The 16,593-nt window shown below is 34.7% G+C and overlaps 1 protein-coding gene across 10 annotated transcripts in view; it reads left to right on the forward strand.

Moving 5' to 3' along the window:
• FAM135A (family with sequence similarity 135 member A) overlaps positions 1-16,593 on the forward strand; it is a 125,839-nt gene that overhangs the window by 3,699 nt on the left and 105,547 nt on the right. For all 10 annotated transcript variants that reach the window (XM_043591733.1, XM_043591737.1, XM_043591738.1 and 7 more), the window contains 3 exons: positions 12,045-12,134; positions 13,612-13,727; positions 16,337-16,416. In XM_043591733.1, the coding sequence (XP_043447668.1) occupies positions 13,651-13,727; positions 16,337-16,416 (157 nt within the window). In that variant the 5' untranslated portion in view covers positions 12,045-12,134; positions 13,612-13,650. The remainder of the gene's footprint in view (positions 1-12,044; positions 12,135-13,611; positions 13,728-16,336; positions 16,417-16,593) is intronic.

Consider the following 16,593-nt stretch of genomic DNA (forward strand, 5'->3'; position numbering starts at 1 on the left):
ATGATTTTTTAGAAAAGTTACAAAGCACTGGTTGTTAGGTCTAGATTTTTCAGAAGGAAGAGTCAAACAGCTCCATAATGGGTTTCACCATTTTATTTTTAAAGATAAGCATTTTTTAATAAATGCATACTTAGTTATCAGTAATGTGCTAAATTTAATAAAAATTAGCCTCTTTTTTCTTAACAGGAATATAGAGGTGCCAGGCATATTATCCCAGATTATACCAGCTTGATTATACCTGCTTGAATAACGCCTTCTTATTTTGATGAAATAATCCTTATGAGCTATCTCTCAACCAAAACAATATCCTGAGAAAATATAGCATATTTCCTTTTATGGGATTAAGTCTCTTTACACCATCCATAATACAGAAAGTATTTCTACATTATATTATCAATATAGACGTCTATAATTAATAGTATTTTGGAACATTTCTGTCAAGTTTTATGAAATGTCCTTTTGCTACAGTTCTTAATATAATCAAAAATAGAAGTATTCCTTTTTGAAATCCCCTTGAAGTTGTCTTATGGAATGCAGCTGCTTCATTCAAGATTGTTTTTAGGTCATTGGTATCTCTGACATCTGCTGCTTGATGTCTTCAAGTTGCCAGTAAGTCATGGCCTGCAACTGGAAGTACTGTTCACTGTAAATGTCTAAACAGCAAGGTCAGGGCTTATTGACAGTCACAGTTTCAGACCTTAGAAGCCTATATTTCCTTTGCCATCACCTTTGTCTTCTGGAATTGAGGACCCCATATGTTAAAACCACCCTCATTTGTCCTCAGGCTTACTGAAAATTCATTCTTTTCCTCAGGAGGGTATGATTAGAGTATAGGTGTCACTAGTCCTATTCTATAAAATTAGTAATTTTATTTCAAAGTATGATAATTATATAATATAATGCTTGCCAAGGGCCCCAGTTTTGTAGAAGAGTTCTGAAATAGCCTTCCAGTTAGGGGGAACCAAAGAAATGTCTTTAGGGAGTGAAATCAGTAGAAAAAATTTTTGAATAGGGAGTTGTAATATTCACGTTTCCTTCTTTTTTCCCCTGGTTTTTCTCAACACCTGAGATTTTAGTGGAAGCCAACTCTTTTCCCTTTAAGGTCTGATGGCCTGTAAATGACAATACGTATTTTTAAGTTTATTTATTTTGAGAGAGAGAGAGTGCAAGCACAAGCAGGGGAGGGGTAGAGAGAGAGGGAGAGAGGGAATCCCAAGCAGGCTGTACGCAGTCAGAGCAGAGCCCGACATGGGGCTCTATCTCACAAACTGCAAGATCATACCTAAGCTGAAACCAAGAGCTGATCGCTTAACCTACTGAGCCACCTAGGCACCTCCTAAATCACAATATTTTTAAACCACGAAATTGAAACTGGTAATAAAAACCTATTTAGTTGAGTTACATTGTTTCTCTAAATGAAGTCTTATTTTAGGGGCGCCTGGGTGGCGCAGTCGGTTAAGCGTCCGACTTCAGCCAGGTCACGATCTCGCGGTCCGTGAGTTCGAGCCCCGCGTCGGGCTCTGGGCTGATGGCTCAGAGCCTGGAGCCTGTTTCCGATTCTGTGTCTCCCTCTCTCTCTGCCCCTCCCCCGTTCATGCTCTGTCTCTCTCTGTCCCAAAAATAAATAAACGTTGAAAAAAAAAAAATTTTAAAAAATTAAAAAAATAAATAAATAAATAAATAAATGAAGTCTTATTTTAAAAATTGAGATAAGGGGCACCTTATCAGTTAAGCATCTGACTCTAGATCTCAGCACAAGTCTTGATCTCAGGGTCATGAATTCAAGTCCTGCATTTTGGGCTATGTGCTGGACATGAAGCCTATTTAAAAAAAATTAACATATTGAGATGTAAGGAATTGTTGAATCACTTTATTGTACACCTAAAGCTGATATAATACTGTATTTTAACTATACTGGAATTAAAATAAAAACCTAATAAAAAAAGGAAAAAAAGTTGACATAAAATAAAATCATAGTATCAGCTATTTATTGTGCACCATGTACCAAGTACCATGCTTATGGCTTCATGTGTGTGTGTGTATAAAATCTTTTTAATTCTTACCTTTTGACCTAGAAGTTACAAATATTTCCCCATTTGAGAAAAGTAAGATTTAGTAAGTCTGGATTAGAAGCCACATCTCTCTGACGTCAAAGTTACTGCTAGACTAAAGAAAGCAAGATAGCATAGACTTTTATGAAAACATTGTTTGCTTCTTAGAATATTTTTCAAAGAGGGGTTCCTGGGTGGCTCAGTAGGTTAAGCATCCAACTTCAGCTCAGGTCATGATCTCACCATTCATGAATTTGAGCCCTGTGTCAGGCTCTGTGCTAGGAGCCTGGAGCCTGCTTTGGATTCGGTGTCTCCCTGTCTCCCCCCCCCCCCCCCCCATTCACACTCTGTCTCTCTCTCAAAATAAATAAATATTTTAAAAAATTTTTAAATTGTTTTTTATAGTTATTCATTTTTGAGAGACAGAGAGACAGAGCACATGTGGGGGAGAAACAGAGAGGGAGGCACAGAATCTGAAGCAGGCTCCATGCTCTGAGCTGTCAGCACAGAACCCAATGTGGGACTTGAACTCATGGACCGTGAGATCATGACCTAAGCCAAAGTCAAACACTTAACTGGCTGAACCACCCAGGCGTCCCCAAAATTTTTTTTTAAAAATAGTATTTTTCGAAGACAGCATTATACTTATTTTTGTTCTGGTTCTGAGCTTTGTTGTCTGTTGAGATAACCAATATGATGAAATATTTTAAGGGATGCTGGGCAGCTCCCTGAACTAGGTAGTAGATAATGGCTGTGGTTCTTTGTGAATTTCTCTTCATGTTAAAAGAGGTAACTAGTTTTTGGTCATTTGGACTATTCTTGTTTTTTTTTTAAGTAAATAATAACATACTACATTCAAAGGAATTCTGTATTAAGTTACTGGCAGATTTGTTTTATGTCATTGATGTGTCCCTGAAAAGTTTATGTGAGCTGGGTTTAATAAATTAAATCTGTTTTCTCATTGTTGATATAATGTCAGAGGTAGCTTTCATTAAGTGTCCCATAATGAGCAATAGAAGTTATTTGTCTGTTTATGTCATTCTCATTTAGTAAGTCAACCATGGAAATACTCTCAGAAGTTACCAACATTCTTTCAGTGTTTAAAAAAAATTCTTTGTATGGATTTTCTATCACATTAATACAGTTATCCAAAGTGAAGACTGTTTTTTTTTTTAATGCTTATTTATTTATTTTGATTGAGAGAGAGAGCATGTGCATGAGCTGGGGGAGGGGCAAAAAGAGAGAGAGAGAGAGAGAGAAAGAGAATCCTAGTGCCTGACATGGGGCTCAGTCTCACGAATGGTGATCATGACCTGAGCTGAAATTTAGACTCAGATACTTAACCTACTAAGCCACCCACGCACCGCCAAAGTGAACAGTATTTTGTTTTGAGAATGCTTTCTTCTTAATCTAAGTGCCAGTTCTAAGATTAGTAATCATGTATTTCTCTTTTATTAGATAATAACTGTTCAAAACCAAATTTTAAAGAAATTAGAAGATAACAGTGCCTTTACAATTTCAGATTTTGTGTTTCTAGGTGTGGGATGTGAGACATTTGAAGATTTCATAATTAGAGAAAAATGCTAATTACTTGGAAAATTAAATGTGGTTAATTTATCAAGGATTATTTTTTTCATTAATGCTGCATTCTGATGTCAGTTTTTCTTTTAGTGGGGGCATATTTATCTCATGGCTTGATGATTATTCAGTCTATTTCCAAAACAGGTCAGGTGTGGACTTTACAATTATGTAAGTTTAAATTTAGGCCATGTAGTTTGGCACATTTGAAGGTTTTGTCGTTTTTCCATTATTTCTTAACTGTAATCTTGGATAAGTTGTATACACGTTTTGCTCTTTAGTTCCCTTACCTGTAAAATGGAGTAATGATAGCTCTTTTCAGATTTTTATAAGAATTAAATGAAATCACATAAAGTTACTGGTATAATAGTAGGTACTCCAAAAAGTTCTGAATATTTGGTTTCAATTTGATAGTGCTGTTGGGTTTATATCTGATATCAGTAGAGAAACATACAGCTATTTCAAATATACTTTGTCTATCAAGCTGTTCTCATTATTTTCCCTTTGGAAGGTCTCCTCTTCCCCTGTCTCTAAAAGAGAAGAATTTAGTACTCTTTTCTCTTCTTAAATATTTCTGTAATTTGGGCAGTATAGCATATGGCTGACTCTCAGGAATTCATTGTGATGAGTAATCACTAGCAGCAAAAGTTTCTAGACCAGTGATCTTCCTTAATTTACATCTTCCTTAGTAGATAAGCTCATCTTCACTGTGAATCAGTTTTTGAAATGAGAGATGTTACTGATGAAAGTGTGTTGTGCATGTGACATATTGTGAAGGCAAAAAGAGAGTTAAAAGCCATCTGAATGGTATGAACTTCAGAGTCAGGCAAGTGACAGGTGGCTTGGCCATTTTAGAGCAGGATATAATACAGTGACTTAGCATGTTTAGCCCCTGCAAGAGGGAGCTTATAAAGCTGAGAAGGGTGTCAGGGCTTCAGCCAAACAGAAAGAGAACTAAATGTAAATCAAGAAATAACATATTCAGATGTTTAGATATTTAGACTGATATTTAGACTGAACCAACCAATGTAGACTTAACCAATTTAGGTGGCCAGAATTATACCAGATGGCAGGGTTAGGGATGCATGACTAATCTAGATATCACTGGTTGATTGTTCTCAGTTTGCTGTTGTGTAGTCTGACTTGGTCAGGATTAGCTCAAAGACTGTAGGGGCCTGAGCCTATGTAGATTGGAGTTCTACAATGCTCTAGGTGAGTGGGATTTAGAAAAGGTGGCAGCTCAGCACACTCCCACACCCAAAGTACACATCTTCAGACTTTTCTCAGTTTGCTGTAGCACTTGACTGTTATAAGAGTACTTTTTTCACAAAGTTAGGAGAACAGCATTTTGAAGGCTTCTGAAGGTGCTCCTATTTTGAGCTTCCTGCTTATTCATTAGGAGAAGGCCCAAGAAGATGAATCCAAAGCTGACTAGCTAGTAACAAATGGATTGAGTTAACCTCCTTCTTTGTTCCCATCATATTCGTATTTAACATATTTGAATTGAACTGTACGTATTAGATGCTTTCCTCTGTTGGTCCCAGATCCCAAATGTCAGTCTCAGGCCCCACATCTCTCTCAAAGTGTAAACCCCTCATCTATTTGGGCTTGAATGTGTTGTTCCTTCATTTGGTATCAGTTCCTATATGTCTGTCATATTTGGAGTTTCTTGCTATATTGAATATGAACATTTAAAGATGTGTTTATTTTTTGTACAATATGGCCCCTAAAAGCAAGGTTACTGTGTTTAGTGTTCAGCTGAAGAAACAGTGAATTTTTTCCTAAAGCTGGAAAACAAAGTGAAACGTGTTTTACTCACTGGTAAATGGTATATTGATTGTCACTGTGGAGCCTTTCTAGGGGAATTTTAAGATTAAGTTGGCCCATAATTGATTTTTGCCTTACGTTATGTCTTTAGTATCTTCTACATAAGATTAGGCATCATTATTCAGCCTGTCATCGCTGGACCCATTTGTGCCATGGCTGCTAACTTGGGGATAGAATCTAGAAGCTGGAGTTGTTGGCTCTGTAATTGATAGAAGTGATTCCTTTATTCCTTGTGTTGGCAAAGGGAGTGTCTCAGAGTTCTAATTTTTCAACTCCTTTACTCTCTTCCTTAGGAGAAAGAACATCCATCTTTAGGGCATATATTTTGGGTCTGCAGTTTGAGTCAAGGCTGTTAGTTTTTTTATTTCTGTGAGAGGATCTGGTCATCCCTTGTGGTCTCCAGTTCATCTTAAGGAACCTCTAAGCTGTGCCTCTTAGTTTCAGATATTTCCACATCCTTATAGACTTCTGATAACACTTATGAATTCAGACTGTGTTCAAAATGGTTCAAAAAGCTTTTGCTTTAGGATTAGTATAGATGATGTATGAACATCTCCCACATTTTTCTAGATCTCCATATCTGGACTCCCCTTTGTGGATATTGGAGGTCTCTCAGCTGATCTGATGGGAGTGAACATCTCTATAGTCTTAGAAAATATGCATGGTTTTTATGCACCTAGTGCTATTTCTGGGGCAGTTACTACACATTCCATCAGTTAAAGAGATGGCTTGGTATTCCTAGACTAACATATTCAATAGACCTTTGTATATGTAATTTAAAACTTTCTAGTAGCTACATTTTAAAAAATAAAATAAGCTGGGAAAATTAATTTTTATAATATATTTTATTTAACCCAACATATCTAAAATATTATTTCAAGATGTGATAAATATATAAACATATTAATGAGATATTTATGTTCTTTTTCTGTACTAAGTCTTTGAAATCTAGTGTGTACTTTATGCTTAGAGCATATCTCAATTAGTGTACTACATTTTTAAAAGTTAAAATAGAACATAGTCCTATCAAAATGATAAAGTTATGTTCAGTGGAAAAATTTATACTGTGTTAGTGTTTGGATTAAAATTTAAATTACTAAAAAAAATAAATAAAATTTAAATTACTTTAAAATTAAAAATTCAGTTCTTCGGTCACCGTAGTCACATTTTAATTGTTCAATAGCCAGGTGTGTCTAGGGGCCACTGTGTTGGACAGAGCAGCTCTAGAGGGCCAAGAACTTCTCTTGCAGGTTAACAGGTGACTTTGTTTCTTTGGAAGTAAGCTATATTTTCCTGAGGTATTATAAGGTAATTGTCAGATTGTTCTCCCTGTCAGTATAAGAGCCTTTCAGTATAAATTTCCCATTTAGTATCAGAGTCAGTTTCTGTTTGAGGTCCCCAGTGCCTTCTTTGGATTGGAGTTTGTAGTTTAGTCAGCTAAATTTTCTTAGGGACCTAGGTAATGGCCCAGGAAGGAATCCTACTTCAACAGACCTCTCAAATTATTCTGTTTAGCTACTTTGCCAGGTCCAGGAAACAGAAAGAACAATTTAGTCTCAGGTAAATCAGCTTATCCCCGTAGCTCCAAATGCTCAGATTAAAGTGACAGATTCTAAGCCAGCAAGCCGACTGTGGAGCAGAGTTCCCAGACATCATCTGGGTAAAAGGAAAGATGTTCTTTCTTCACCTTCTTTCATTCTTAAGAGAGAACAGACCAGGATTTTTCTGTTTCATGAAAGATCCTTTTCCTGAGGAGCAGAATGCCTAAGAATCTGTGTTAGTGAGAGATTGCAAACTCTAAATGCATTTGCCCTGTAGATGAATTTGATTTGAACTACATAGGTATTGTTTGTTTGTTTTTGTTTATTTTTTAGCTGTTTGGCAACATCTGAAGTTTAGTAGATTTCATCTTTAGAAAAAAATTTTTCCAATTTCTCCTTGAAAACTTAGAACTGCTGACATCTCTGGGCCAGCAAGAATTGGCTATACCTATGTGGCAGTTGCTCCCTATAATGGGAAAAGGGAAGTTTATGAGTTTATGAGAAGAGAATCACACAGATCCCCTTTGACTGTGAGAGTCCTCTGAGTTTTTCTTGTCCTTCTCTTTTTGCCTATTCTCCTTTTCCTTTAGTCCTTCTTTGAACTTTTTCTTCTACCAATACTTAAACATAAAAATAATTGTTTACTCCTTTTTTGAGGGGGAATGAAAATCAGATTTATCAGCATCACTCTGTCTATACGTGTACATGTATTATATATTTCTACTTAGAGAATAATCAATAAAAAGACATGGATTTGAGAAAAATGAGACAGTAACAATAGAACAAAAAACAGCAGAATACGAGAGGAAGAGTGAAAGAAGTTACAAACAGACCTAGAACATATGCTAGTAAAGGAATTTTATCATAAAAGTTTATTCATGCATGTCTCTTGTTTTCCTTATATCAGTGTAATAATTCCTTTCTTCAAGTTGGTTGGGTTTAAATAGAAAAATAGTTACATTTAATATTTATGGAAGAGTCCATGTTAATTTATTAAATCTTTGTTAAATATTAAATTGAGTGCCTACTGGGTGTCAGGCAGTGGGGAGACAGCTGTGAACAGAATAGTCAGAAATCCTGCCTTTAAGGGTGTCTGGGTGGCTTAGGGACACCTGGGTAGCTCGGTCAGTAAAGCGTCCAACTTTGGTTCAGGTCATGATCTCGTGGTTCATGAGTTTGGGCCCTGCATTGAGCTCTCTGCTGTCAGCGTGGAGCCAGCTTCAGATTCTCTGTCCCCTCTCTCTCTGCCTCTCCCCTATTGGCAGGTTCTCTCTCTCTCTCTCTCTCTCTCTCTCTCTCTCTCTCTGCCTTTTTCTCTCTCAAAAAAAATAAAGATTAAAAAAAAAAGAAGAAGAATTCCTGCCATTATAAAGCTTACATGTTAGTGGGGAAAAATAATAAAAACTAATAAATTAAAGCCTTTCATTTGTTAGATGGAGATAAGTTTGAGGGAAAACAAAAAAACATAAGGGAGGAAAAAGGATGTACCAGGAGAGTTACTATTTATTTTATTTTTTTTGAGAGTTACTATTTTAGATAGTGTGCCCAGGAAAGGGCTATTTGAGTTCAAGACTGGAAAGAGGTGGAAGAGTGATTCATTAAAATATTGGGAGGGAGGGGCGCCTGGGTGGCTCGGTCAGTTAAGCGTCTGACTTCGGCTCAGGTCATGATCTCACGGTCCGTGGGTTCAAGCCCCGCGTCGGGCTCTGTGCTGACAGCTCAGAGCTTGGAGCCTGTTTCAGATTCTGTGTCTCCCTCTCTCTGTGACCCTCCCCCATTCATGCTCTGTCTCTCTCTGTCTCAAAAATAAATAAACGTTAAAAAAAAAAAATTAAAAAAAAAATAAATAAAATAAAATAAAATAAAATAAAATAAAATAAAATAAAATAAAATAAAATATTGGGAGGGAAGAGTGTTCCAGAGAACAAATGGAAATGTCCTGGAGTAGGAATATATTTGGTGTGTTTGAGGAATAGCAAGGAAACTAGTGGGCGGAGTGGTAGGAGATAAGGTCAGAGAAGTTATAGAAGATACAGATTACATGTATCTTACGACATATAGGCTGTCGTAAGGGAATTTTACTGAGTATTGTGGGAAACCACTGAAGGTTTGGAAGAGAGGAAAGAGATATAATTTAGGTTCTTTTCAAATAATATATATTATTATATAACATTAAAATATACTAAAAATTATGTATAACTGTATAGTATTAAATATATATGTTATGCAGTATATAAAGGATCATCTGGCTGCTTCTTTTGCAAATAGCTTGCAGTGGGTGGCATATTAGAGTATAGGTTAGTTGTTGTTGCTGTAACAAAGAGTTATAAGACATAAAAGGCTGAGCAGTCTAGATAGGTAGGACATCTGTGCTCTGTGAAGCTATTCAGGAGTCCAGAATCTTTCCATCTTTTTGTTTTACCATTCTTTGGGGTTTTGTCCTGATTTGCATGGTCAAAACTAGATCACTATCAAGAAGATACTCCCCCTTTGAAAAAGGGAAACAATTGCATCAAGAAGAATAAAATACCTAGGAATAAATTTAACCGAGGAGGTGAAAGACCTGTACTCTGAAAACTGTTAAGACATTGAAGAAAGAAATTGAAGATGACATAAATGGAAAGATATATCATGCTTATAGATTAGAAAAATTAATATTGTTAAAATGTCCATAGTACCCAAAGCAATCTACAGACTCAGTTCAATGCATGTCAAAATACCATTGACATTTTTCACAGAACTAGAACAAATAATCCTAAAATTTGTATGGAACAACAAAAGACCTTAAATATCAAAGCAGTCTTGAGAAGAAAAAACAAAGCTGGAGGTATCACTCCCTGATTTCAAATTATACTACAAAGCTGTAGTAATCAAAACAGTATGGTACTAGCACAAAAACAGACATATAGATCTATGTAACAGAGTAGAGAGCCCAGAAATAAACCCAGCTTATAGGGTCAGTTAATCTGTGACAGGAGGCAGAAATACTATGGGGAAAAGACAATCTATTCAATAAATGGTGCTAAGAAAACTGGACAGAGACATGCAAAATAATGAAACTGGACCATTTTTTTTATACCAGATTAAAAAAAAATCCAAAAGGATTAAAGACTTAAATGTAAAACCTACATCCAAAAAACTTCTAAAAGAAAACATAGGCAGTAAGCTTTTTGGCATTGAGCTTAGCAGTATTTTATATATATATATATGTCTCCTCAGGCAATGGCAACAACAGGAAAAATAAACAAATGAGATTATATCACACTGAGAGGCTTTTGCACAGTGAAGGATACCATCAACCAAACAAAAATGCAGCCTACTGAATGGGAAAAGATAGTTGCAAAGATGTATCTGATAAGGAGTTGATAGCCAAAATATATAAAGAACTCCTACAACTTGATAGCAATAAAACCCCCAAACAACCCAATTAAAAAATGGACAGAGGACCTGAATAGACATTTTTCCAAAGAAGACATACAGATGGCCAACAGACACATAAAAAGATGCTCAACATCACTAGTCATCAGGGAAGTGCAAATCAAAACCACAATGAGATACTACCTCACAACAGACAGAATGACTAGTATCAAAAAGATGAGAAATAACAAGTATTGGTGAGGAAGTGGAGAAAAGGAAACCCTCATGCACTGTTGGTTGTAATGTAAATTGGTGCAGCCACCATAGAGGACAGTATGGATGTTTCTCAAAGTATTAAAAATAGAAATACCATACAATCCAGTAATTCATTCTACTTCTGGGTATTTATCCAAAGAAAATGAAAACACTAATGCCAAAAGATGTATGCACCCCTATATTCATTGTAGCATTATTTATAATAGTTAAGATATGGAAGGAATCTATATATCCATCAAGAGATGAATAAATAAGATGTGCTGTATTAATACAATGGAATATTACTTAACCATAAAAAAGAATGAAATCTTGCCATTTGTAGCAATATGATGGGACCTAGAAGGTGTTTTACAAAGTGAAAAAAGGCAGACAAAGATAGATACCATGTGATTTCACTTATATGTAGTATCTAAAACAAAACAAATGAACACAACAGAAGCAGATTCATAGATACAGAGAACAAACTGGTAGTTGTCAGAGGGGATGGAGGTAGGGGAATGGGCAAAATAGGTGAAGGGAATTAAGAGGTATAAATTCCCAGTTATAAAATAAATAAATCACAGAGATGTAATGTACAACATAGGGAATTTAGCCAATAATAATGTAATAATTTATATAGTGACAGATGGTAACCAAAACTATTGAAGTGGTCATAAGGTATAAAAATAGCAAATCACTATGTTGTACACCTGAAACTAATATATTAATGTATGTTAGTTATAAATTACTAACAAATAAAATAGCAGTTATTGAAAGTGGTAAAGTCTATATGTTTATGATAAAGAAAAGAAATCTATGAAGAAGAGTGAATGTGATCTTTATTCTAATATTTTTAGTATCTAAGGTAATTTTACCAAGGGCAAGTGGTTTATTTTTTAGGCTATAAATATTTGGGGTGTGAACAAAACTATCCATAGCATATCCAGGCATTCTTTTTTGTCAAAATGTTTAAAATAGTTCAAGTGTGTGTGTGTGTGTGTGTGTGTGTGTGTGTGTACATACGTACATATGCACACATGCACATTTCATATGTTTATAATTTCAGAAATTACTCTACCCAAGGAGTTATTTTAAAATGGTAAGTTTTATATCTAAAAAATTAATAAGCTCATAATATTTTGAAGATTCATGAAGATTGTTTTTGAGCCACTGAACTAAGAAAGTATTCTTATGTATTATTGCCCTTTGAAGTATATATAGTGAATCCTTAACAAAGATATAATAGTTAATATTGGTATCAGTGAAACTGTGAATGAAAAATCTCTAAAACTTATTTTTAAGCCTTATGCAAGATACAGATCTTTTAGATAAATTGAGATTGTTAAGTAATGAAGCATATGTTTCCTTAAAATGGACTTCTTATGTGTAAAATAGAACAAAATGTTTAAAATGTTATTTTCTTTCTTTCTCACAGGGGGAACAATATATTTTCAATAAGAATCAGTAACTGGAAGTACAAGTTTGGTTATTTAATAATGTTAAAATGAAGCTTTAACCAACAGAGGTAAGAATATGTTACTTTTCTATTTAAGAGATCAGAATATTTATCAAATTTCTCTGAAGAACTATTTAAAAAACTATGAAGGGTCTGAGATTTTATCCCATTTGCAAGCACAAGTTGGCCTGCCACAATGCCATGGATGTGAGCAGAAGACAGGAGACTACCCCTAGATCTAAGAAAAGGATGGGTTGTATTCACAGCAGTAGCAGTAGCAGTAGCTATAGTACCAGGCCACACCTGCATGTGAGTAGTTTGTATTATAGGAGAGGAACCCCAAGCTAAGGGGACCCAAATCTTTTATAATGGATAGTAAGTCTGTCTGACTTATGCCTCAGGGGGAGACTATCTCTACTAATGGAATAAACAGATTTGCTCTTTGTTCCAGTATGAGACACTATCTCTGACTTCTAAGACTGTTCGATAAATATATATCCCTGAAAAGTAGCATGGAACAGAGACAGTCAGTGTCTCCTTGCAAAACATGCAGAAACAGGAGACTGGAGAATTGTCTTTCAACACTTTCTTAACTCTGAATTGTGTTTTAAAGCATGTATTATTGATAAAGATGATTGTTACAGTACTTTTTTGAAATAGTGAAATAGTTCGCTATTTTGAAATAGTGAAATAGTTCACTATTTTGAAATAGTGAAAAGATGGAAACCACTGAAATACCCAATAATAGGAGATGGTTTAAATTATAATAGTAAACAATTGAAAATAATATTATAAAACTATGTTTATTGACATAGGTGTTCATCAAAAAGTTAAATAAACAGATTATAAAATATGCATGAGGTTTGATCCCATTTTTATAGAAATTTTACAAATGCACACACATATGAAGAATATATACCCAAGTATACATTTTAGTGGATAGAATCGTGAATGTTTTTATTTTTGCTTGTGTATATTTTTTTAAACCTCTTAAATGAATATTTCAGGCTTTTCTAATGAGGGAAATTTTTTTTTTTGAAATTTAAAAATGAATAGTAATTTAAGAACTTCATGTAACAGAAAAAAACCTTCATGAATTTTAATGGAAATTAAAGAATTAAAGAATGACTCTGGGGTTGCCTTTGTGTGCAATGTGAATAATTAGATTGTTTACTTTTTTCTTTACTATTTTATCTGTAATAGATAAAATCCAGAGTTTCTTTTAACAGTTTGCTATATTATTTATTATCACATAGATGTCACAAAGGGAAACAAATCTTAGAAAATACATTCTGTTAGAACATACCTGAAATTATAGATTATTGTTATTTAGCACATAAATTATTAGTAAGTATATTTAGTTGATTCTGGTGCTCTTTAGTTGGGATAGACTAAGTTAGGTACACTGAACTAATTTGCTTCATTGCTTCATTTTTATTTTCTGCCTATATATCATACTCTGAAATATGTTTAAATATTAATGGTTTTCTTAAGTTGGCATTTTGTTGTGCTTCTCGTGATTTTTTTTCTGCCTTCTCTTACCAAGGTGCTGTCACCAGATTTGTCTTCTGAGTATAAATTGAAAATGACTGAAGTTCAAGCAATGGTAGAATTCTCTGTGGAGCTAAATAAGTTCTACAATGTGGATTTATTTCAGAGAGGGTGTGTATTTTAATCATGAAGATTATATATCTTGCATAGGAAAAGGTGTACAGTTTCCATTTAAATTTAATTACATACTTATATTCCAGTATATATAAGGAAAAAAATGAACTGTATTCAAATAATTATTTTCTTAGAAAAATTTTATTTTAAAGTAGATGTTTGAGAATTATTCATATGAATTTAATGATAATGCTGAATATATGTAATGTGCGTTTATGATTTTGTACTGAGCCTTGAAAGGACTTTTATGAAAATGTATAAGATCTCATTTTTGCTTGTAAAAGCTTATAGTGTATGGGAAAAATAAAATATATGCACAAAACAGCTAAGTGGAAACAAAATGATGATCTTTCAAGAAGTGTATATAGAAAGTGCTCTAGGAATCAGAACAGAAAGACATTTTTTCTGGGTTAATATGTTAGGAAAGTCATTATGGAGAGTGCGGTTCAAAGTAGGCATAAGATAAAGTGAAAAACTCTTGGTAGGAGAGAGCAGCATGAATCAAGCCTTGGAAATAGGAATGAATGTGCTATTTTAAAGAATATTTAGTAAATTAAATATTCTCTAGGAGAATTGCAGAAGAAAAGATAGTAAAGAAATGAAAGGTTATGTTTGTGAAGGGCTCTTAGTGTCTGGAGAAGAGTTGACAGTAGGGATTTGGGCAGCCATCAGTGGTTTCCAAGTAAGAATGAAATTATCACTATTATTACAATAAACACTAACATGATGAAGATTGTGATATATTAGATTGATTGTTGTAGAAGAAATAGAAGCATAAGGGACAGTTTAGAAGTGCTTGCAGTAACTCAGGGAAAAAAACCTAAAGGAATGTACTAAGAGTGGTAGTAACGGAACTCTGACTAAAAGAAGTTGGGTGAGAGAGATTTTCTATTAGTTTTTGTTGTTGTTTTGCTTTGTTTTGTTTTACTACTTTTGGCTGCTCTTGGCTTTGCCATCTTGTTGAAAAAATAAAAACAGCTGTCCTCTGCTTTACATGGTCTCTCACTTCTCAGCAGGACAGGCTGAACTTATTTTTATGGCAGAGACAAGAGTCAAAGAAGGAGAGCAGAGGATGCAGGACCCCTTGAATTGCCACTCTTGTTACTTCCACTCCATTCTGTTGACTAGGCAACTTATGAGACCAGCCCGGGAGTCTAAGCTGATAGTTCTTAGGCTAGTAAAACTTACTTAAAAACTTTAGGAGGCTTCTCTGACTGATACAGTTCATTCCAAGCTCTGGAACCCACACCCACAATTGTCTTTTGAGACATGACTACTAGATGTAATCACTATTTGGGGATCAGAATTCTGTGGGATCATGCCCTTAAATTTCCTAAAAGTCCTTTTGTCAAATTGAATGTCTACTTAGACACTGTTTTAGTTTCTGTAGCAATCTTAAGAAAGGGGTTTATAGTCATATTCTTGGTATGATCTTTGTCCATGGCAGCATTTTATTTGGAAAATCTTTAAGGGGTTTTGTTTTCCAATCTAACAAGTTCTAGTCCATCTATATTCCCTCTAGGTCCTGTTTGTAAAGTGACTAGTTCTTTCTTTACCTCATCTCTTTCTTGCAAAACCTTATGATACTTAGCAAGGAGCAACGAGTTAACATTTTCATCATTCTTCCTGGAAATTAGCCTGCTCAAGTCCCGAAGTTTCTTAGATACATTGTCCAACTTCTTCTAAGTTATTGCTGACAGTGTATTTTACAAAAGTTTCTGTGATATATTACATGGGTTACCATTTTTAAAATCTCTGTAGTTTACCCATTTTTCTTGCTTCTGTAATTGTAACTGTTACATTAGTCTCCAAATCAATGCCATATATTTGAAGTTTTCCTTATGGTACATACTACTTCAAAGTTACCAATTTGTGTATTAATATGTATTGTGGCAATATGCAACTAATAATAAACACAAAGCTTCAAACACAAAGCTTGAATTGAAATGAAAATAAACATTTATTTTTGCTCACAAGTCTGTGGATTAGCTGAATGATTTTGATCATCTGGGCTGGCCTGGCTGACTTTCCTGGGCTCAGTTATGAGTTCACACTCAACTGGAAGGTTGGCTGGGTGCTAGCTGATACAGAATGGCCTTACTTGGGTGGACTCAGTTCTGTTTTATGATCTCTCATCCTCCAGCTTATTTTCACAGAGGAGGCAGGGTCCAAAGAGAGAATCTATGCAAGAAGACCTTTTAAGACCTAGGCTTGCAACTAGCATTCTTCATCTCTGCCAGACGGTATTGCCCAAAACAAGTTATAAGGCCAGTCCAGATTTATAAACCAAATTAAGCAGTGAAAGTCTTAGATGCCTTACTAACTCCTCTGGTTGCTATGACATTCTCTCATTTAAAGTAAGAAATGCTGTATATATTTCTTTTGTTTCTCTCATTCATCTTTATATATGCTGGTTTCCCTTTGGGTTTTATTCATGCTGGTATTTGACCTGTGGATCTTGTTGTTTTTCACCAGTAATAAATATTATGGGAAACTGATATAAGTAGAATAATTTTATTGTTTAATGCATACAGATATATAGATATTGGGGCATTGCATATTTTAAAATATTTTTTGAAATCTTTTTTTTGTCTATTTTTCTTCAGTTTTTACCAGATACGTGCATCTATGAAAATTCCACCAAGAGTTCCTCACAGAGTAGAAGCTAGTTTGTTACATGCAGCAGGTAAGCCAAGGAATACTTTTAACATTTAAGAAAATCTGAAGCATCATTATAATGGCTAATAATAACATTTAATAATTATTCTTATTTTGGAGGCGCCTGGGTGGCTCAGTTGGTTAAGCATCCAACTCTTGATTTTGGCTTAGGTCATGGTCTCGCAGTCTGTGGGATTGAGCACAT

This window comes from Prionailurus bengalensis, chromosome B2 (assembly GCF_016509475.1).
Source record: "Prionailurus bengalensis isolate Pbe53 chromosome B2, Fcat_Pben_1.1_paternal_pri, whole genome shotgun sequence".
Classification (NCBI taxonomy): domain Eukaryota; kingdom Metazoa; phylum Chordata; class Mammalia; order Carnivora; family Felidae; genus Prionailurus; species Prionailurus bengalensis.